Source organism: Talpa occidentalis, unplaced genomic scaffold (genome assembly GCF_014898055.3).
Source record: "Talpa occidentalis isolate TD23 unplaced genomic scaffold, MPIMG_talOcc4v2.1 talOcc4.10, whole genome shotgun sequence".
NCBI lineage: Eukaryota > Metazoa > Chordata > Mammalia > Eulipotyphla > Talpidae > Talpa > Talpa occidentalis.
In genome coordinates, this window is record NW_023600993.1 from 96,038,348 (window position 1) to 96,054,560 (window position 16,213).

The 16,213-nt window shown below is 54.5% G+C and overlaps 1 protein-coding gene across 1 annotated transcript in view; it reads right to left on the minus strand.

Annotated features, from left to right (window-relative positions):
- Positions 1–595: 595 nt before the first annotated feature.
- The window catches only part of RIMS4 (regulating synaptic membrane exocytosis 4), a 53,086-nt gene continuing 37,468 nt past the window's right edge, over positions 596–16,213 (minus strand). Inside the window, exons 3-6 of the mRNA XM_037521482.2 lie at positions 5,974–6,086; positions 5,605–5,706; positions 4,857–4,996; positions 596–3,036 (exon numbers count right to left, since the gene is read on the minus strand). Of these exons, the coding sequence (XP_037377379.1) occupies positions 2,818–3,036; positions 4,857–4,996; positions 5,605–5,706; positions 5,974–6,086 (574 nt within the window). The 3' untranslated portion in view covers positions 596–2,817. The remainder of the gene's footprint in view (positions 3,037–4,856; positions 4,997–5,604; positions 5,707–5,973; positions 6,087–16,213) is intronic.

Here is a 16,213-nt window from a genome sequence, read left to right on the forward strand (position 1 = left end):
TCCAGGCCACCGGGAAGCTCCCGGGAGAGAAGGGAAGTGGTGGCCTCATCTCATCCTGTTCTGACTCCAGCTCAGCCAAGGGTGGGAGAGGCCAGGCTGAGGGGTGTCATGGAATTCACAGGTGACCCCAGAGGTGGCCTCGGTCTCCTGGTCCATAAAATGGAAATGGCCTTCACTAATGGTCTCAAAGGTGCTTCCATTTTAGAAGGCAAAGCAGATTCTGGAGAAAGAAGGTGGCGATAACTCCCTCCTGCGGTGCCCTTTGACCCAGAAATTGAAAAAAAGGCTTGCCCCCTAGAAACCCCGTTGTTCCCTCCTACTGTGACCCCCCAACTCCACCTTCTCTGCTCCTCTCCCAAGGCGGGGACATGAGCTGGTAAAGGAGCAGCCGGCAGTGGGACGAGCGGGGCTTGAAGGGTTCCCAAAGGAAATGATGAGAACAGCCCCCCCGCCCCAGCCCCGTCCCTTGGTGAGGACAGACCGCGGCGCCCACGCCACACAGCCAGAGCCCCCTGCGTGGGGCACGTGCTCACACGATGAGACAAAGAAACTAGGGCTCCAGCCCCCACCCCACCCCACCCCTCCAGGAGGTGAGCTGAGATTTCACAGAACGAACAAGTAAGTCATGAGGGGGCTCGCTGCCACCCCCAGGGTGTTATTGCTTTGGAGCGCTCTCTCCTCGTTTTATAAAGCCAGCGCAGACACAGAGGGTCGGCTCAGGTGGGGGGGCGCCGAGCCCCCTTCTTCCTCTGCTTGGGACAGCCAGGCTCTGCCCCATCTTTGAAAAGCTACCCTGAACAGCCAGAGCAGTGATGACTGGAGAGAGGAGGCGCTCTCCTGGCTCAAAATAGTCAAATGGTGAGTAATAAACGAACAGCAGAGAAATCACACTGGAAAAACAACAAACGGAGGAGGGGCGGGTTCTGGGCCGCTCAGGCCCTGCCCCTCCTGCCCCAGCTCTGGGATCCCACCCACCATCTCGAGATGCTCTGCAGACCTCCCGGATAAAAGGGGCCTCGCGTCTCCCCTGCCCGGGGCAGTGTGAGGAGCTCATGGAGGTGACAGGACCCAAGCAGAGCTTGAAAGGATACCCAGGACTTAAACGGGCAGGCGGCCGTGGACGGGAGGGAAGGAGTTCCAAATGGATCACCTGCTCAATAGCCTAGAGAGACAACACCCCACCTCCCCCCAGCGAAGCCCGGGCCCCTCCACCAAGGCCCACGATCCTCAGGAGAGCTTCAGGAGTAAAATTAGTACCCAGGATAATAAATCAGAACATTTGAGTATAATGGGCAGCTCCAGCTACAACCCTACGGGGGAGGGGAAGAAGGGGCGGAGGAGGGGCTGCTGAGAGGCTCCAGGTCCAGGCCAGCAAGGAGACTCCCCTCTGGAATGTACTAGTGTCTCCTCTGCGCCCCCGCCTGGGACTCTGTAGGGACTACGTGTGAGCTAAGAACAGACCCCAGGGTTTGGAACACTAACTACCCGCTAACCTGGACTACGCCCTACACAGCAGGGACTGGCTAAGGAGGGTGGTGGGCTGCTGGGTGCCTCCCAGGGAAGTGGCAGAAATGTGCTTCTATAAAGAGGGGCCGGCCTGCATCCTCCCCAGCATGCAAAGGGCTTCCGTAGGCCCCAGGGAGGGCTGGGCCGGGCGGGCAGCTACCCGGGCCGGCTTGAGAAGGAGCCTCCTGCTTCTTACACTCAGACCTCCTCTTTCCTACCATCATCTGTCCTGGAGCCAAGGTCGTTGAGGCCAGGGCAGTGAAGCACTGCCCTTAGTACAGGATGGTTTCTTTAAAAAGACTAAAATTGGGGAGCTCTGCTGCTTCCCCAGGCCCCTAGCCTGGAGCCAGGGGGGTGTAGATGAGATGACCTTTGGCCTCATGCAATAAGGAGGGATTCTCCTATTTGGGAAACCCTCACCTTGGCACCACCAGTTCCACTCCCAGCTTTCCTCAGACTCCCTCTCCAACCCACACCCCAAAATGCAGAGATGGTGGCTCTCTGAGCTTGGGGCTCTGGAAAATCAGGGTCCTGCAGCGCCTCCACCAACACAGAAGACAGAGTTCTTTGCAGTCCACCAGGTGTTTCCAAACTAGTTGTCCCATGGAGCAAGACACCCTGAGGGTCTGCACCAGACCCGGGGCACCTCCTCCTTTCCTTTGGTCCCTGCTGGACCCCAATTCCTAGAGCCACTGGAAGAGGGGCGGGCAGAGGGGACGGACAGATGGACTCAGACAGGCTGCGGCAAAACTCCTTCCACGGGAGGCGGAGGGAGGCCTGAGCTCCTCTTCAAGTGGGGGGCTCTGGGCCCCCCCGGAGCTGGCTCCGGATCCTTGCAGAGCTGCCCCCTTGGCTTTGGGGCAGGAGTAGCTGCCTGAACCCGGTGCCACAGGAAAGACACTTGCTGGTAATTGGCACCATGGAGATGGCCGCTGGGTTCTGGACTTGGCTCCTGGCAGCGAGCTTCCGAGGAGGCAAAAAGGGGGCGAGGTCGGACGGTGTCCGGGACGGGAGAATGGTTTGCTCTGCCACCTCAGTCTTTCCTTTCTCCGATCGCAGCCACATCCACCAGTCAAGAACCGGCCAAGTCAAAAGTGCAGCCAATCCCATTGGGAGAGGGAAGGTCTCAGGGGGTAGGAGGCAAAGAAGGGGTGAGGAGGGGCCCAAGGGGGGCAGGTCTCCCCGTTCTGCTTCCCCGCGGTGGGGGAGAACCCCGTCCTCCTCTGTTCAACATGCCCCTGGGCCTGGGGTCCCAGGTCGGGGCTGGGTGGTCTCCAGGCCATCTGGGGAAGCCCCTCCCCATCCCTGGCACTAAGATCGCTCACCACAGGGCCCCACGGTGCTCTCGAGGGACAACTGGGATGCCTGCCGGAGCAGGGGGCCCGTGGCTGGGTCCACCATGGAGGAGGTGGGGAAGAGCTTGTACCAGCCCACGGCCAGGGTGGTCAAGTCCAGCTCCTCCAGCAGCACGCGGGCCACTCCCATGAACTGCTTGCGCTCCATCCGTCCGTAGTTCCCCCACACGATCACCTGCGGGCCAGAGAGAGTGGTTCTGATTCTGCCAGGGCTACTCACAGGGCAGAACCAAAACCTGGAGCCACCCCCACACCCAATTCACCTCCGCGTCCTGTGGCTTCTACCACCTTAAAATGGCTCCAATCGGGCCATATTTTCCTGACACCAGCGCCGCCATCATCACTCACCCAGGATGCCAACTTCCTGCCTCTGGTCTTGCCCCATCTTTAACCTAAGCCATATCATGAGCCCCTGGCTGCCTCCCTCATGGGCCCTCAGCTTCCAGAGCCTCAGAAACCCCTTTTGCATGAAACATGTAAAAAATTGGCTGGTAGCATGTGAGTGCGAGCTTCTTTCCTTCCCCCAACAGCCCTATCCTGGCAGTGCCAGGCCCATTTCCTGGTCAACATCATCTCTCTCTTGGAGATGCCAGCTGGGTGGTCTCTATGGCTGCAGGACCTCATTTACTCTCCCGTGCCTCCACTTCCAACTCTGCCCCCGCCTCTAAAGCTGGGCTGGCCCAGCCATTCAGCAGAGCCCTGTGACTTAACACACAACCTTTGCAATTAAGACATCTGTGAGTTCAAATCCAGTCTTGCTGGACAGCTGTGGGCAAGTCCTTTAAGCTCCAGTCTTGTTTCTTGTTTGTAAACATGTAGGTGAGGATCAAAGCAGATAACGGAAATAAAAGCTCCATATCTACCATCCAGCACCCAGGGCAAGATGGGACCAGGAGCTGGCCCACTGTTCACTGCACGTTGGGGACTACTTAAAGGCTAGCCTAGCCTGAGAGTCAGTCTCCCACAACCCTACCAAAAAAAGAGATCTGATTTCCTAGCTGGTTTTACTGAAGCTCAGAGAAACCTGGGCATCCAGCTGGTCACCTTCAGTGCTCCCTGGACAGCTAATCAGAACCCAGCCTGGTGCATGAACAGATGTGTTTCCACTGGTGTGATGGCTACACTGCGTCCCCCAAAATTCAAGTTGAAGACCTGAGTCCTAGTGCCTCAGAATAGGGCCGTATTTAGAAACAGCTTTGAAAGAGGGGATTATGTGAAAGGGACACCCTTAGGGTGGGCCTCCATCCAAGCTGACTGGTGTTATAAGAAGGATCTGGACACGAAGGGGGACCTGGGTGAGCACACACCACCGGCCACGTGAGGATGTGGCAATGGGGCAGCTGCTGCAGGGGGGGGCTTTGGGAGGAGCCAAACCCCTGGCACCTTGAACCTGCACAGGTCTCCAGACGCGTGAGACATGCAGTCCTGGGATTGAAGCCGTCCGTGGCACTTTGTAATGGAATGCCAGCAAACTGATACAGCTGCCGCTGTGCACCTCACTCAGACTCGGGCAAGGTCAAGGTCCCATTTCAGATTTCTTGCCACACACTCGACCTCCCAGACACAATGGGCGTGGGGGCTTCTCCTAAGATGCTCAGGACAGAACATACACACCTTTGTCCAGTGGCCAGATGTGGCCCCAGATGGCCTCCTGATTTGTTTTTGGATTGTACTTGAAAGCCAGTAGAGTGTTTCTCAACTTTTTCAGAGGGATGCACACACAGTAAGACAGACATGTACACCATCACCCAATGCCCCAGGGGGGTCCACAACTGAAGCAGGTGCCACATCAAGTAAGATGTACCTACTCAGAGTGCAGCGTCATCGGGAGGCACTATCTGAAGAAGCTGAGCCCAGAAAGGAAGTGGTAACATCACAGCTAGTTGTGGAGCTCACCAGCTACAGTGCTCTTTGCCCCCCAGAGGCCTCCCCCTCCCACAGGTGCTCCTCTGCTCTCTTGGAACGGCACGCACACACACTCCCATTGCCCCTCACCTGCAAGACTTTTCCCTGGGGACTCTCAGGAAACAGCAGCACCTGGTTATACAGTGGGTCCAGCGACTTGCGAGCCACTTTGGTCTTCTTCTTGGCAATGCAGACGCCATTCTCCAGCAGGTAGGCCTTGATGTAGGCCGCTGGGGACAGAGGCCAGCAAGTAAGGTCTCATTCGAGCCCTCATATGGGGCAGAGGGTGCAGAGGAAGGCAGCTGCTGACCCACTGTTGGGGATCAGAGTGCCCCCAAGGGATCTGGGGAGGAACAGGAATGGATATGGATGGTGGGGTGCAGCCAGGGTTCAGTGAGGCCCACTCTACCCCCTTGGGTGGTCCGGCCTGCCTCCTCCCTTCCTCTGTTTACTATGTACTTGCCTGTTTCTCTCTCAGCTCTGACTTACCCACCCCATTCCCTGGCTTATACATTCATCGATGACACATTCACTCTACAAGTGTTTGCTGAACACCTGCTGTGTGCCGGACACCCTACCAGGCACTGGGGTATAACCCTAAAGGAAAAATGGTCCCTGCCTTCCAGGAGCTCAGTACAATAGGGGAGACCAATTAAGTCAATGGATAATCCCAACGGTCCACAGAACAAACCCTAAGCCACCAACTGCACATGAGCACCTTGGATTGGGACAGAGGGCTCCCACAAGTTGGGTCCAATTTTCTCTCTTCCAGACCTGGAGAGTCCTCAAGACTTCCCCCACCTCACCCCCACCTGGCAGAGGGCAGGGAGCCTCCCACCTGGCAGTGACTTAGAGCCTGGCTTGGCTGTCAGTCCTCGTGCCTGGATGATGTCCACTTCCAGCTGTCCATTCCGCTCCTGCAGGCCGATCTCCACGTCCCCTGCAGGAAGATGAGAGCGGGCTGTGGCTCAGAGGCTCAATCAAGGACTCAGCTCCTCCTCTCTGCTCAGGGCTGCAATCTGTGCCCCCTCTTCTTCTGCCCCCACTCCAAAGACTAGAACCAACTCCGCACCCCACTCTGCTGGGGGCTTAGCAGATGAGGCCCCCAGCTGGGTGCTCAGCAAATGGAGCCAAGGCAGAGGGGAAGGAGGGAGAGATGCAGAGCTGCTGGTGGGGCCCTCCATTTGGGACCCATCAGAGCACTCACCCATCGGCGTGGTGGCCAGGGTCTGGCGGCCCACAAACTGTGCTGGCCCCATGCTGCCCAGAAAGTCGCTGAACTGTGCGTCCGATGCCAGGCAAACGCCACCGTAGTTGAGGCTGCAAGAGGACAAGATGAAACAAACACAGATGTTCCAGGCTGCCCCAGGATGGACCACCTGGGTGGCCAGTTTCAGATACCCTCATTTCAGGGCATCCTCATCCATTCCCCAGCCTGAGGCCAACACAGGTCCTGTCTCTTCCCTCCTTTCTTCTTCCTGGTCCTAAAATTTCAGCACAGACTCCACAATTCTAGGGTTTAGCTTTATGTCCTGTATCATACGCCTTACCTCTTCCCGCCAAGACTAAGGATCATGGGCATGGTGATACCATCTCTTTGGGTGGCTATGGCATTGCAGGAGATGAGGCTTCACAGGGCTTGGCTCCTATGGTCTAGTGCCATGATAGTGTGGTCTGGGAGCTAATCAAAGTGTGGTCTGGGAGCTAATTAAAACCACACAATTGTACCCTATTCTATCCCCAGCTGCCCACTCCTTTGCATCTGACCATTTAGGGTACACAGGATTAGTGGCTCAGCCTCGAAGGTGTGAATTTGCTGCTGCTGCTACTGCACTACCCAATGTGTACTCCCCTTCCTTTGATAAGGACACCTCAAATCCCCTCTGGGGAGCCTCCTCAGCAAAGCACGGATTTCCATGGAGCAGAGCAGAGCCAGCTCCAGAGGCGGGTGTGAGCTCAGCCCAGCCAATTAGCACCTTCCTTCCCCTTGGCCAGTGACAGGCTCAGTGGGTGTGTGATCCAATTCAGCCCACAAAAATCTGGCTAGGATCTTTGTTTGAATTGTGAGGAGAGAGAAGCTTGTTCTTCCCACTGGACTTGAAACTGAGATATAAGATGGAGCCTCTGGGAGCTATCTTGCTACCATCTGAGCTCATGAATGAAGCCATCCACCTGGTGGCACTGCATGAGCTCCTGGATCAAGCTTTGCCTGAAGCAGTCACTTCATTTTTTGTTACATAAGTCAATAAAAACAATAAAACAAATTATTATACTATTATCAATTCATATTGTTATTTTGCTTACACCAACTTTAGTTAGCTTTTCTTTTCCCCTCTCTGAAATGGGAATAATAACATTCCCATGTCCTAGTCTGTCATGACCATTAAATGTCAGACATGCTTCCAATATCTTTAGGAGTAAAACACTCGAAACCCATTTTCTCATCTGATCCTCACCCCAACCGCAGGACTTTGGCTTTATTATCATTCAGGTGAGGAAACAGGTTTAGCCTGCCCTAAAGCCACAGAGTTCACAGGGCTGCATCAGTGTTTGAGGTCAGTACTTCTAACACCAATCCCATGTAACTTTCCACCTGGCCATATCCTGAGAACAGCTGCTAACCTCACCAAGCACAGTGTACCAGCATTCACAGTGGCAGCCAGGGAGGTCTGTGAGCAGAAGGAGGAAGCTGCGTGGGGCCTCAGGGCACTGCAGGCTTTGTTCCCTGCACTGAGAGCCCCACACCCCACTCACCCCTGCCCAGAGCTCTGCTATCAGGGAAGGGACCCTCAGTCTTGAAGAAGCAGGAGGAGCACCCCCTTCTTCTTCCAAGCCACCTGCTATTCTCTTTCCCCAAGTTCATCATGGTGGTTCTTCCTGCTTCAACTCCACAGTCTAGACCTGCTCCCTGGGGCCGGAGCCTATCTTTCTCTCTGTTGGTATACCTAGTGTTCAATTCACAAAATCTCAGCTGGCAACGCATCCATCATCCACTTGCTCAGCAAACAGTTCAAGAGTTCAAGAAGGGTCTCCCCCCATTCTCTGCACTCCCTTTTCCACAGGTGAGAGGACGCAGGCCCTGCTTGAGGCTGCCTGGGAGGACGCTGAGCTCATACGTACTCCCGCACACTGCAGACGAGACAAAAGCAGACACTGCGCACAAAGGCCTCACCATGTAGCCAGGCAAATACAACTCTCCCAGAGAAACAGCCGCAGGGGGCCCCGCCAGGCCCCACCGAGCTAACCTCCTCCTGTCAGTGCCCAGTGGCCACCAGAAGAACAGTCACTGCTGGCCACATTGCCCAGGATGGGCAAGCTTGCTGGACACCAGAGGAATCACAGGGTCCAATAGACAAAGGAGAAGGGAAGGAAAGGAGGCGCACGTGAGGAGGTGAGAAATCAAGGCCAGGCTGATTGTAAGGGTCTCAAGTGACATGATGGGAACCGGACATTCGAGGGTGGCCCCTGCAGTGGTTCTATAGAACAAGCGTGGTTTTGTTCAGCTGACATTCAGCAAGGGAAAGCCACTTGCAGAATGTCACACAGTGAGAAGATGTGACAGGCAGGACTTGCTCGGAGGTCTGCTCATGAAGACACGGTAGCTGGTGGCCCCAGCACACGATCACCTCCCTCGCGCCTGCGAGGCACCAGCTCCTGCAAGGCTGATGTGCAGTGAGCGTGGTGACACTGTGTTCACCTCTTCCTCGCGGGCTCGGAGCTCAATTCATTCCCCAGCCCGGCAACTAAACATGGCCATGGATGTGAGCTGAAGTGATAGGGGCCGCCTCCCAGCCTGCCCTCTAAAATCCTCCCACCCATTAAAATAGCTACTATCAAAAACTAAATCAAAATAGAGAAACTGGAACCCTTGTGCGCAGCTGGTGGGAATGTAAAATGGCACAGCCGCTGTGTAAAACAATATGGCAGGTCCTCAAAAAATTAAAAATAGAATTACCATATGATCCAGCAATTCCATTTCTGGGTATGTACCAAAACCAAAATTGAAAATGCTATTTGTATTCCTAGAAGCATTATTTGCAGCAGACAAAAGGTGGAAGTGACCCAAGTGTCCACCGCTGGATGAACAGGTAAGCCAGGTGTGGTCTACATGCACAATGAAATATTATTCCACCTTAACAAGGGAAGTCACTCCAACACCTGTGACCATGTGCCTGAACCTTGGAGACATTATGCTAAAGGAAGTAAGTCCGTGACAGGAAGGACGGGCACTGTATGATTCCGCTTAAATGAGAGACCTAGAGGAGCCAAATCCCTAGACGGAAAGCACAATGGTGGCCGTCAGGGCTGGGAGAATGGGGGACGGGGACTTTTGTTCAATGGATACAGAGCTAAAGACCTGTAAGGTGAAGTGAGTTCTGCAGCTGGATGGCGGTAGGGCCGCATTCCCTGGGGCACGGCTTGACTTCATGTTACGGGCTGTATGCTCAGACAAGGGTAAGACGGTAAGTTTTGTTGAGTGTTTATCACAATTGAAACAACAAAAAAAGCCCCTCCCACATGTGCTCGTCTCTCTTCCCCCATTACAGCTGTCATCGGAGGTTCCTGAGAGTCCGGGATGGTGCAGCCACAGAAAGCTGGGGCTCAGTGACCAGAAATGAAACCAGAAAGGCCCCTTCTACCCCACTGGCATCTACAGGAGCAAGAAATAAATGTCCTAGGTACAAGAGGCTGGTCACAGCAACTGGCTTTACTTAAACACACGATCCAGCGCCCCGGCCAGGATGTCAGACCCAGAGCAGACATCTGACCCAAGCGCCGTCAACCAAAGACTCTATGGGAGACAGAAAAAGAATCCCGGATTCAGAAAGTCACATGGACTTTCTGGAGTTCACATAGAGCGGTAAAAACGGCCTGCCCTCACAAAGAGCCCCCAGTTCCCCAGTTTGGGGCTTCCCAGGCTCCCCCAGCTCCCCATCCTGGCTGCTTGGTCCTTCTCTCAGCCACACGAGATGACCCAGCATCCTTCCCACTTAGACCACTGGCAGTCGGTGGCAGGAGAATAATGTCACATTTGTGCCTGAGGTCTTTTCATTTTTACGATTTCCTATGCCCTCCTATGCCCCCCTGCTGCGCTGTCCCCTACCCAGGCAGCAGCCAGGGTGTCCTAGGTCCGCTGCCGCGGAGAAAGGATGACCCAGACAAAACCATCAGAATCTGGACCTTGGGTTTAAAATCTAGGTAATGCAGGCTCAGCAGGCTAGCTGGGAAACCAGGCTACGCTGCCTCTAAATTAGCAAACACCCCGGGAGAGCAGAAGTCAGGTGAGGAGGGGACAGTGCAGAGATGGGGGACCACCCAGGAAAGTCTGGACTCCAGGCTGGGCTGGTTGAGCTGTGGGGTGGCAGGAAACCCCAGGCACATCTGGGGAGTCTAGAAGCAGGGGGGGACTGTGCCCATCCCTCTCATCAGGTGGAGCTGAGAAACGGGCACAATCTGTGCAGAAGTGTTGCCTGGTGTCTCTCGGAGTGAACCTGGGAGTCTCTGGGGCTCCATGTGTCAACTCCACTGCCCAGAGGAGCATGGGCTCCAGCTGCCCTCAAGATCACCCCAAAGCAAGACAGAGACAGAGTCTCTGGGGCTCCATGTGTCAACTCCACTGCCCAGAGGAGCATGGGCTCCAGCTGCCCTCAAGATCACCCCAAAGCAAGACAGAGACAGAGGCGTATTTGAACCCAAACAGTTGGGCTTACAACTCTAGTATCTCCACAATTGTGCACCACCGTTTCAGAGAAAGTAGGCAAAAAAATAGACTAAATATCAGGGGAGAGAAGTGTGCACCCACTCATCCTGCAAACCCAAAGACCTTTAATTATAGTATATGGCTCAGCCCCACACTCCCTCAGGGCTTGTGATGTGGCCCCCATCTCTCTTCTACCTCACCCCTGCATCTCGGGGGTGGGGGCCAGGCTCTGTTCTGTAAAGGAGGGTTTGGGCTCCAAAAGCCATAGAAATGTCGGTGCCTCCTGGGTTCCAAGGCACAGAAGGGGCCCAGCCTCCCAGGCACAGCCAGGCCTTCTGCAGCCTGAAATTGAAAGTTTCCTCCAACACCGTCATTGTCTGCTCCTCAGTTCCTGGTGGGATTGTGAGCAGACAATGGGGAACTGGCAGGCCTGGTAATTAGTAGTAATTGTTTATAATATCTGGGCGGCTGCCTGATTTCCCATTCCAGGGTGCCTCGCTGGCTGCCGAGGAACCAGGCTGATGCCCCGGAAACCCTGAACAGTTAGCACATCCTCCAGCGGGCTGGAGGTATTGAAGTGGTGCAAGTCCCTGCTGGACCAAGGGTCACCTGTGTCACAGACCCCACTCCACCTTGGCATCTTCCTGGAGCAGGGGGAAGGTCGAGGAGTCAGAGTTAGACTTGGCCGACCACTTGCTGCGTGTCAAGCTGCAGGTGTCTGCACTTGAATCTTAGCTGCAAAGGAGACCACAGCTGCCTCATGGACAGTGTGCAGTCACTCCAGAGGCGGGTGTCTACGCTGCACCAGCTTTACATATTCCAAAAATCTCTGCTCAAGGATCCACTTGCAAAGAGGTAGGCAAGAGCTCACTGAATTAAGTACCATATACTTGCTACTACAACTGTGCCTTGTATGCAGTAGGAGCTCACTAGATAGTCACTGGCAAGCCCTTCAGCTGGTCCCAAGTTGGGAAAATAAATTACAGTGGTTAAAGCTGGACTTGGGGCCCTCCCCGGTGGCGTAGTGGTTGAGCGCTGGGTTGCAAAGCTGCCCGCAGCCTCTGCAGTGCCAGTTTGATCCCCAGCCACTGGGCAAGGGTCCCACATGGCGCGCAGACCTCTCCTGCCACCCACTGCTCCCCTCAGCAGTGCACTTTGTCAGTCTGCCTGTTCTACTCTCCCCTCTGGTGAATTCTCTCACCCTCCCGCGCTTCTGACTGTACCCAGTGCTTATATAAATAAATAAAAAATAAAAACTATTCCTTAAAATAAAAAAAATAAATAAAAATAAAGTAAAAAAAAAAAGCTGGACTTGGGCACAATACAGACCTTGGATCCCAGTGCTGTGCAACCTGGTGTAACTTTTGTAACCTCTCTGAGCTGCAGTTTCCTTATGTAGGAGGAGGGAATGAATGACAATTGCCCCGCTGAGTTGTTGGGGTGTCAGTGAGGTCATGCAGGCTAGGTGCTTAGCACAGAGCCCCGCATGCAACAGCTGCTGAACGAATAAAAGGTGTGATGCTGGTCCCTGCTGCCAGCTGGAAGAGGTTCTTCTCCTTCGCAGCATGTTCATGGCATTTTTAACTCCAGGCCTGTTAGAAGTGCAGCATCTGGATGCCCGAGACCACCCCAGGCCACCGGTCACCAGCTGCAGGAGCTGGTTCCTCTTAGGGACATATGCCATGTGGGCAGAAGCCTGAAACAGGATTACAACCCAGGTTCCACTGCACTTTTATTTTGCATTAATGGTGAAATGAGATTTCCTGCATTTCAAACCTTGTTAGTTTTGTTTGTGGAGCTAAAACCCATTTATCTTTTATTATTAACCTTTGAGCTCAGTTTGGCCCCTGGATTTTCTGTGTTCTCGATAGTTACAGAGGTAATTGGGTTATTGGGGGGGGGGGGGCCTGACTATTTTCTTTCCCAGATGGATCACCTGTCTCAACTGCATCAGAAATTAAAAGGCAGCACAGGCCCCGCGGTGATTACAGGTTATGCCGTTCCAGGAGGTTTCTGTTGCTCGCCACCTCTGCTCACTCCTTTACCGCCTGCCCCAAGCCACTGTCCACCCATCTTCCCACAGACTTGCGGAGCCCACACTACAGGCAGTCCCGTGTAATGCAAAACATACAGGCCTAAAAATTACAGTTCAGGGCAAAACATTGCACTAAAAATCACAGGCTTATGCAGAAAATGGGTTAGGAGCACAATAGCCCCAAACTATGTTGGTGTCACATTAAAAGAATAAAAAAGACAGAAATACAGTAAAAATGTGGCACAGGCTTATGCATGGGAAGTGGGTACGAGAGCCGTGGCGCTGCAGTGAAGGCGGCACCTCACCTGGCGTGGCTGGAGGTTTGCCTGTGGACGCGGGCAGGCTTTGGGGCTCTGTGTGAGTTCGCATGAGGTGAAGGAGGCGTGAAAGCAGACGGAGGTCACGGCATGACAATGGATGTGGACGGGGTGGTCCCCAACATGCAGCCGCTGAGGAAGCCCATTCCAGGGATTTGTGTTGTGTATCGATTGCTATGTGGGTACAGTTTGTGTCTTCAGAGCAAGCAGAGCGGCAGAGCCGACCTCACACCCGACCTGACTCCGGCCGCACCGTGCAGAACATTTCCAGACCTTCCCCGCCCCCACCCGTGAGTGTGGCTCGTGGGCCTGAAACCAGCATGGGACTTGATTTCCTTTTTATTTATCATAAACTAAGTCATCAATACTAACTCGCTTAATCCTCCCTGATGAGGCTGTGGAAGCGGTTATGAAAGGATTATGAATATCCATCTCCCAGGAGAGAAAGCCAGGCACAGGAATGTTAAGTAACCTGCCCAAGATCACGGTCCTGGCAGAGCAGAGCTGGAGTTGGGCCGCGAGCATCTCTCTGGCTCTGGAGCCCATCTTCTCACCACCTGAGAGACCAGGCTGGACTTGCCCTCTGGACCCAGGGGGGACACTGGCCCAGCCCAGGGCAGAGCACTGGGATTCGGCGTCCACGCCAATCTGGGTCTGATCCTGAGCCCGCCGCCCACAATTACGGAGACGCACTCTTGTTCTCAAGGTCTGGCTCCTTTTCAGTAAAGCAGGGATCAGTGACAACAGGCTAAGCCTCCATGACACGCCAGCATGCAAATGAGATAAATGTCTTAGAACAGAATGTGGCGCAAATGCTTGACAAAGACTAGTGCTTATAAATGGAGCACAACAAATCTGTGTCCCGGCGTGTGGCCACACCTGCTCCTGGTTGGCCTTTAGCCTTAGACTGCTAAACAGCAGGGGTGGGATGGGAAAGTGGATCCTAGCTACCCGCCGAGCCTCCCGGACAACAGCAGGAATACACCACGCAGGTGCAGGGACCCGGCCTTCGCGCCGCCTTCCAGGGCATGGTGACCCAGACACCTGAGGACAAGGGGCAGAGGGAAGGAGTGGGAGCAACATGGGAGGCATCTTGGAGAGCTTCCAGCTTGCAGGATGCAGGTCTGGATTCTGTGTGATAAGGAGACGGGGTGGGGGTGTGTGTGGAGGGAGTGGGGTGTGCATTTCTGCTTGTACACGCCTGCTCGTTAGTCACAAAAATCTGCAGAGCATCACTTGTGGGCCAGGCCCTGTGCTGGACAGACACCAAACTCAGTGTTTAGCGGGACAGACACACACGTGACAATGACACAGAGTGATGGGTGCTGCGGTGGGGGAAGGACCAGGCTGTAGACGCAGCTGATGCAGCTGGAGGTAAGCCCACCCGGCCTTCCACTTCCCCGGCCCACACCCAGGGCAGACATTGCTAACCAACCTCGGACGCTCCTGCCAAACCTGGACTGGGCTTCAGAATCCTTCTCCAGGGAGTCACTATCAATTAACCGGAGTTGGCACATGAGATAAAGCTTATGTGCCAGTTCTTAGCTGAAATCTGGAGGAGGCATGAATCAGAGGGTGAAGAGGGAGCAGAATAGGAAGGAAAGCAGGTAGAGGGGGTAAGGTAGGCATGGGGGAGGTTCAGGTGGTCTCGGGAGGGGGTGCGTGGTGGAGACAGAGTGGCAGGCAGAGGACTAAGTGCTGAGTGCTGGACTATGGAACTCAGGCCAAAACGGAGACTCGTGAGTATCTTAGCATCAGTGGCCTCCCCCGGAGGGTGGGGCTGGAGAGAAGTGGTTAGAGTCAAAGACAATTAGGAGTGAAATGGTACATTCCAGTTATGAATTGGGTATGGAGAGAGGAGAGAGACATCTGGCAGAACCCCAGGTTTCTGCTCTGGAGTTGTACACTCAGCCAGCGTAGCAGGCTCTGCTGTCCCCCAGATTTCCTGATGCGTACCACGTCAGCCCCGGCTTCTGCCAGCGCCCACAGTCCTCTGTTTCCTGGCCCCTGAGGTATTTCTCTGGCCTCCAGAGCCCACTGTGCCACAGGATGGGCAGGAGGGTTCACAGGGAACGGCCATCAACCCGTAGCTGATAAGAGTCAGAGTGTAAGTCCCTCGGCTCCCTGGCCTCCGCGGAGATGATCATCAAGAGGGTTTCCTCCTGGCTCCCAGAGTCCCCATCAGGACTTAGCTCCAGTTGCCCAAAGTGGCAACTTAAGCACATGTTATGGGACACCCCCCTCGACCGTCAACCTCACATGATCCTCACGGTTCTCTGGAATTACCTTCCAAGTGAACTACTTTCACTGCATCCCCTATCTCAGATCTGGTTCTGGGAGCCCAAATTAAAGCACAGGGCCCTCAGGAATACCTCAGGACCAGGAGAGGTACTGTTCTTGAAGTCTTCTCTCTGGGGGTCTGAATCCCTACCCTTTGGGGGAGCTGGAACCTGCTCTGGGTGGGTGAGAGCTTGATTCGTTTCCAAACCCACAGCTGCTCAACCTTCCATCCTTAGTACACAGAACCCCAATTTTTGAACAGAGAAGCTTTCAAGGAACGAAAGCTCTTCTCCAGTCCCAGGGGACAAACCAGGATTGGTCCAACATGCAGAGGCCTGCAGGGGACAGATGGAGACACTTGGGGTCCTTAAGGGTACCACTGAGCCACCAAACCACCCTGGAAGCATTCACCTCCCAAAATCCTCATCGATGCAGCCATTCTATGAGGGGACGCGCATAATGGTTAAGGCAGACTCCAAATACCCAGATTGAATCCTGGCATTCGAAGTCACTTACTGGCTGTGTGACCTTGGCAAATTGCTCAGCCTCTCCCATTTCCTCATCTGTAAGACAGGGCTATGAACAGTTCCACGGTCACCGGTTGTTGTGAGAGTTAAATGAGTCAATATCTGTAAAAGCACTTAGCACAGCGTCATCTCCTGTGGCTAGTGTTGTGCTAGTTCCAGAAAATTAGTACCAATACCAGGGCTCCTTGACCTTGACTGAACCACCTGAAGATCTGGATTCAAGGGGTCTGGGGAGAGCGTCAGAGTCTGCATTTCTGACAAGCTCCTAAGGGATGTGATGGTGCTGGACTGGGCACCACACTTTGAACTGCAAGGGCTGAGGTCATTGTGAGCTGCTGTTTGTAACCTGGAGCCCAGGGATCTGCATTGATCCCGGCCCCAAGCCCTGGTCCCCGAAGTTCTCTGTGCCTGGGTGTGTCAGCTCCACACACTGGCCGGCAGAAGGCAGGGGCTCCAAGGTGTGCAGCTCATTGTAGGGCTTGATCAAACGTGCTGAAGTCAAAAGTCCACAAGGGAGCGGCCATGCACTTGTGGAGATACCTGCGGTGACCCACGTGCGGACAACGAGGCCCTGCAACATCAGGGCC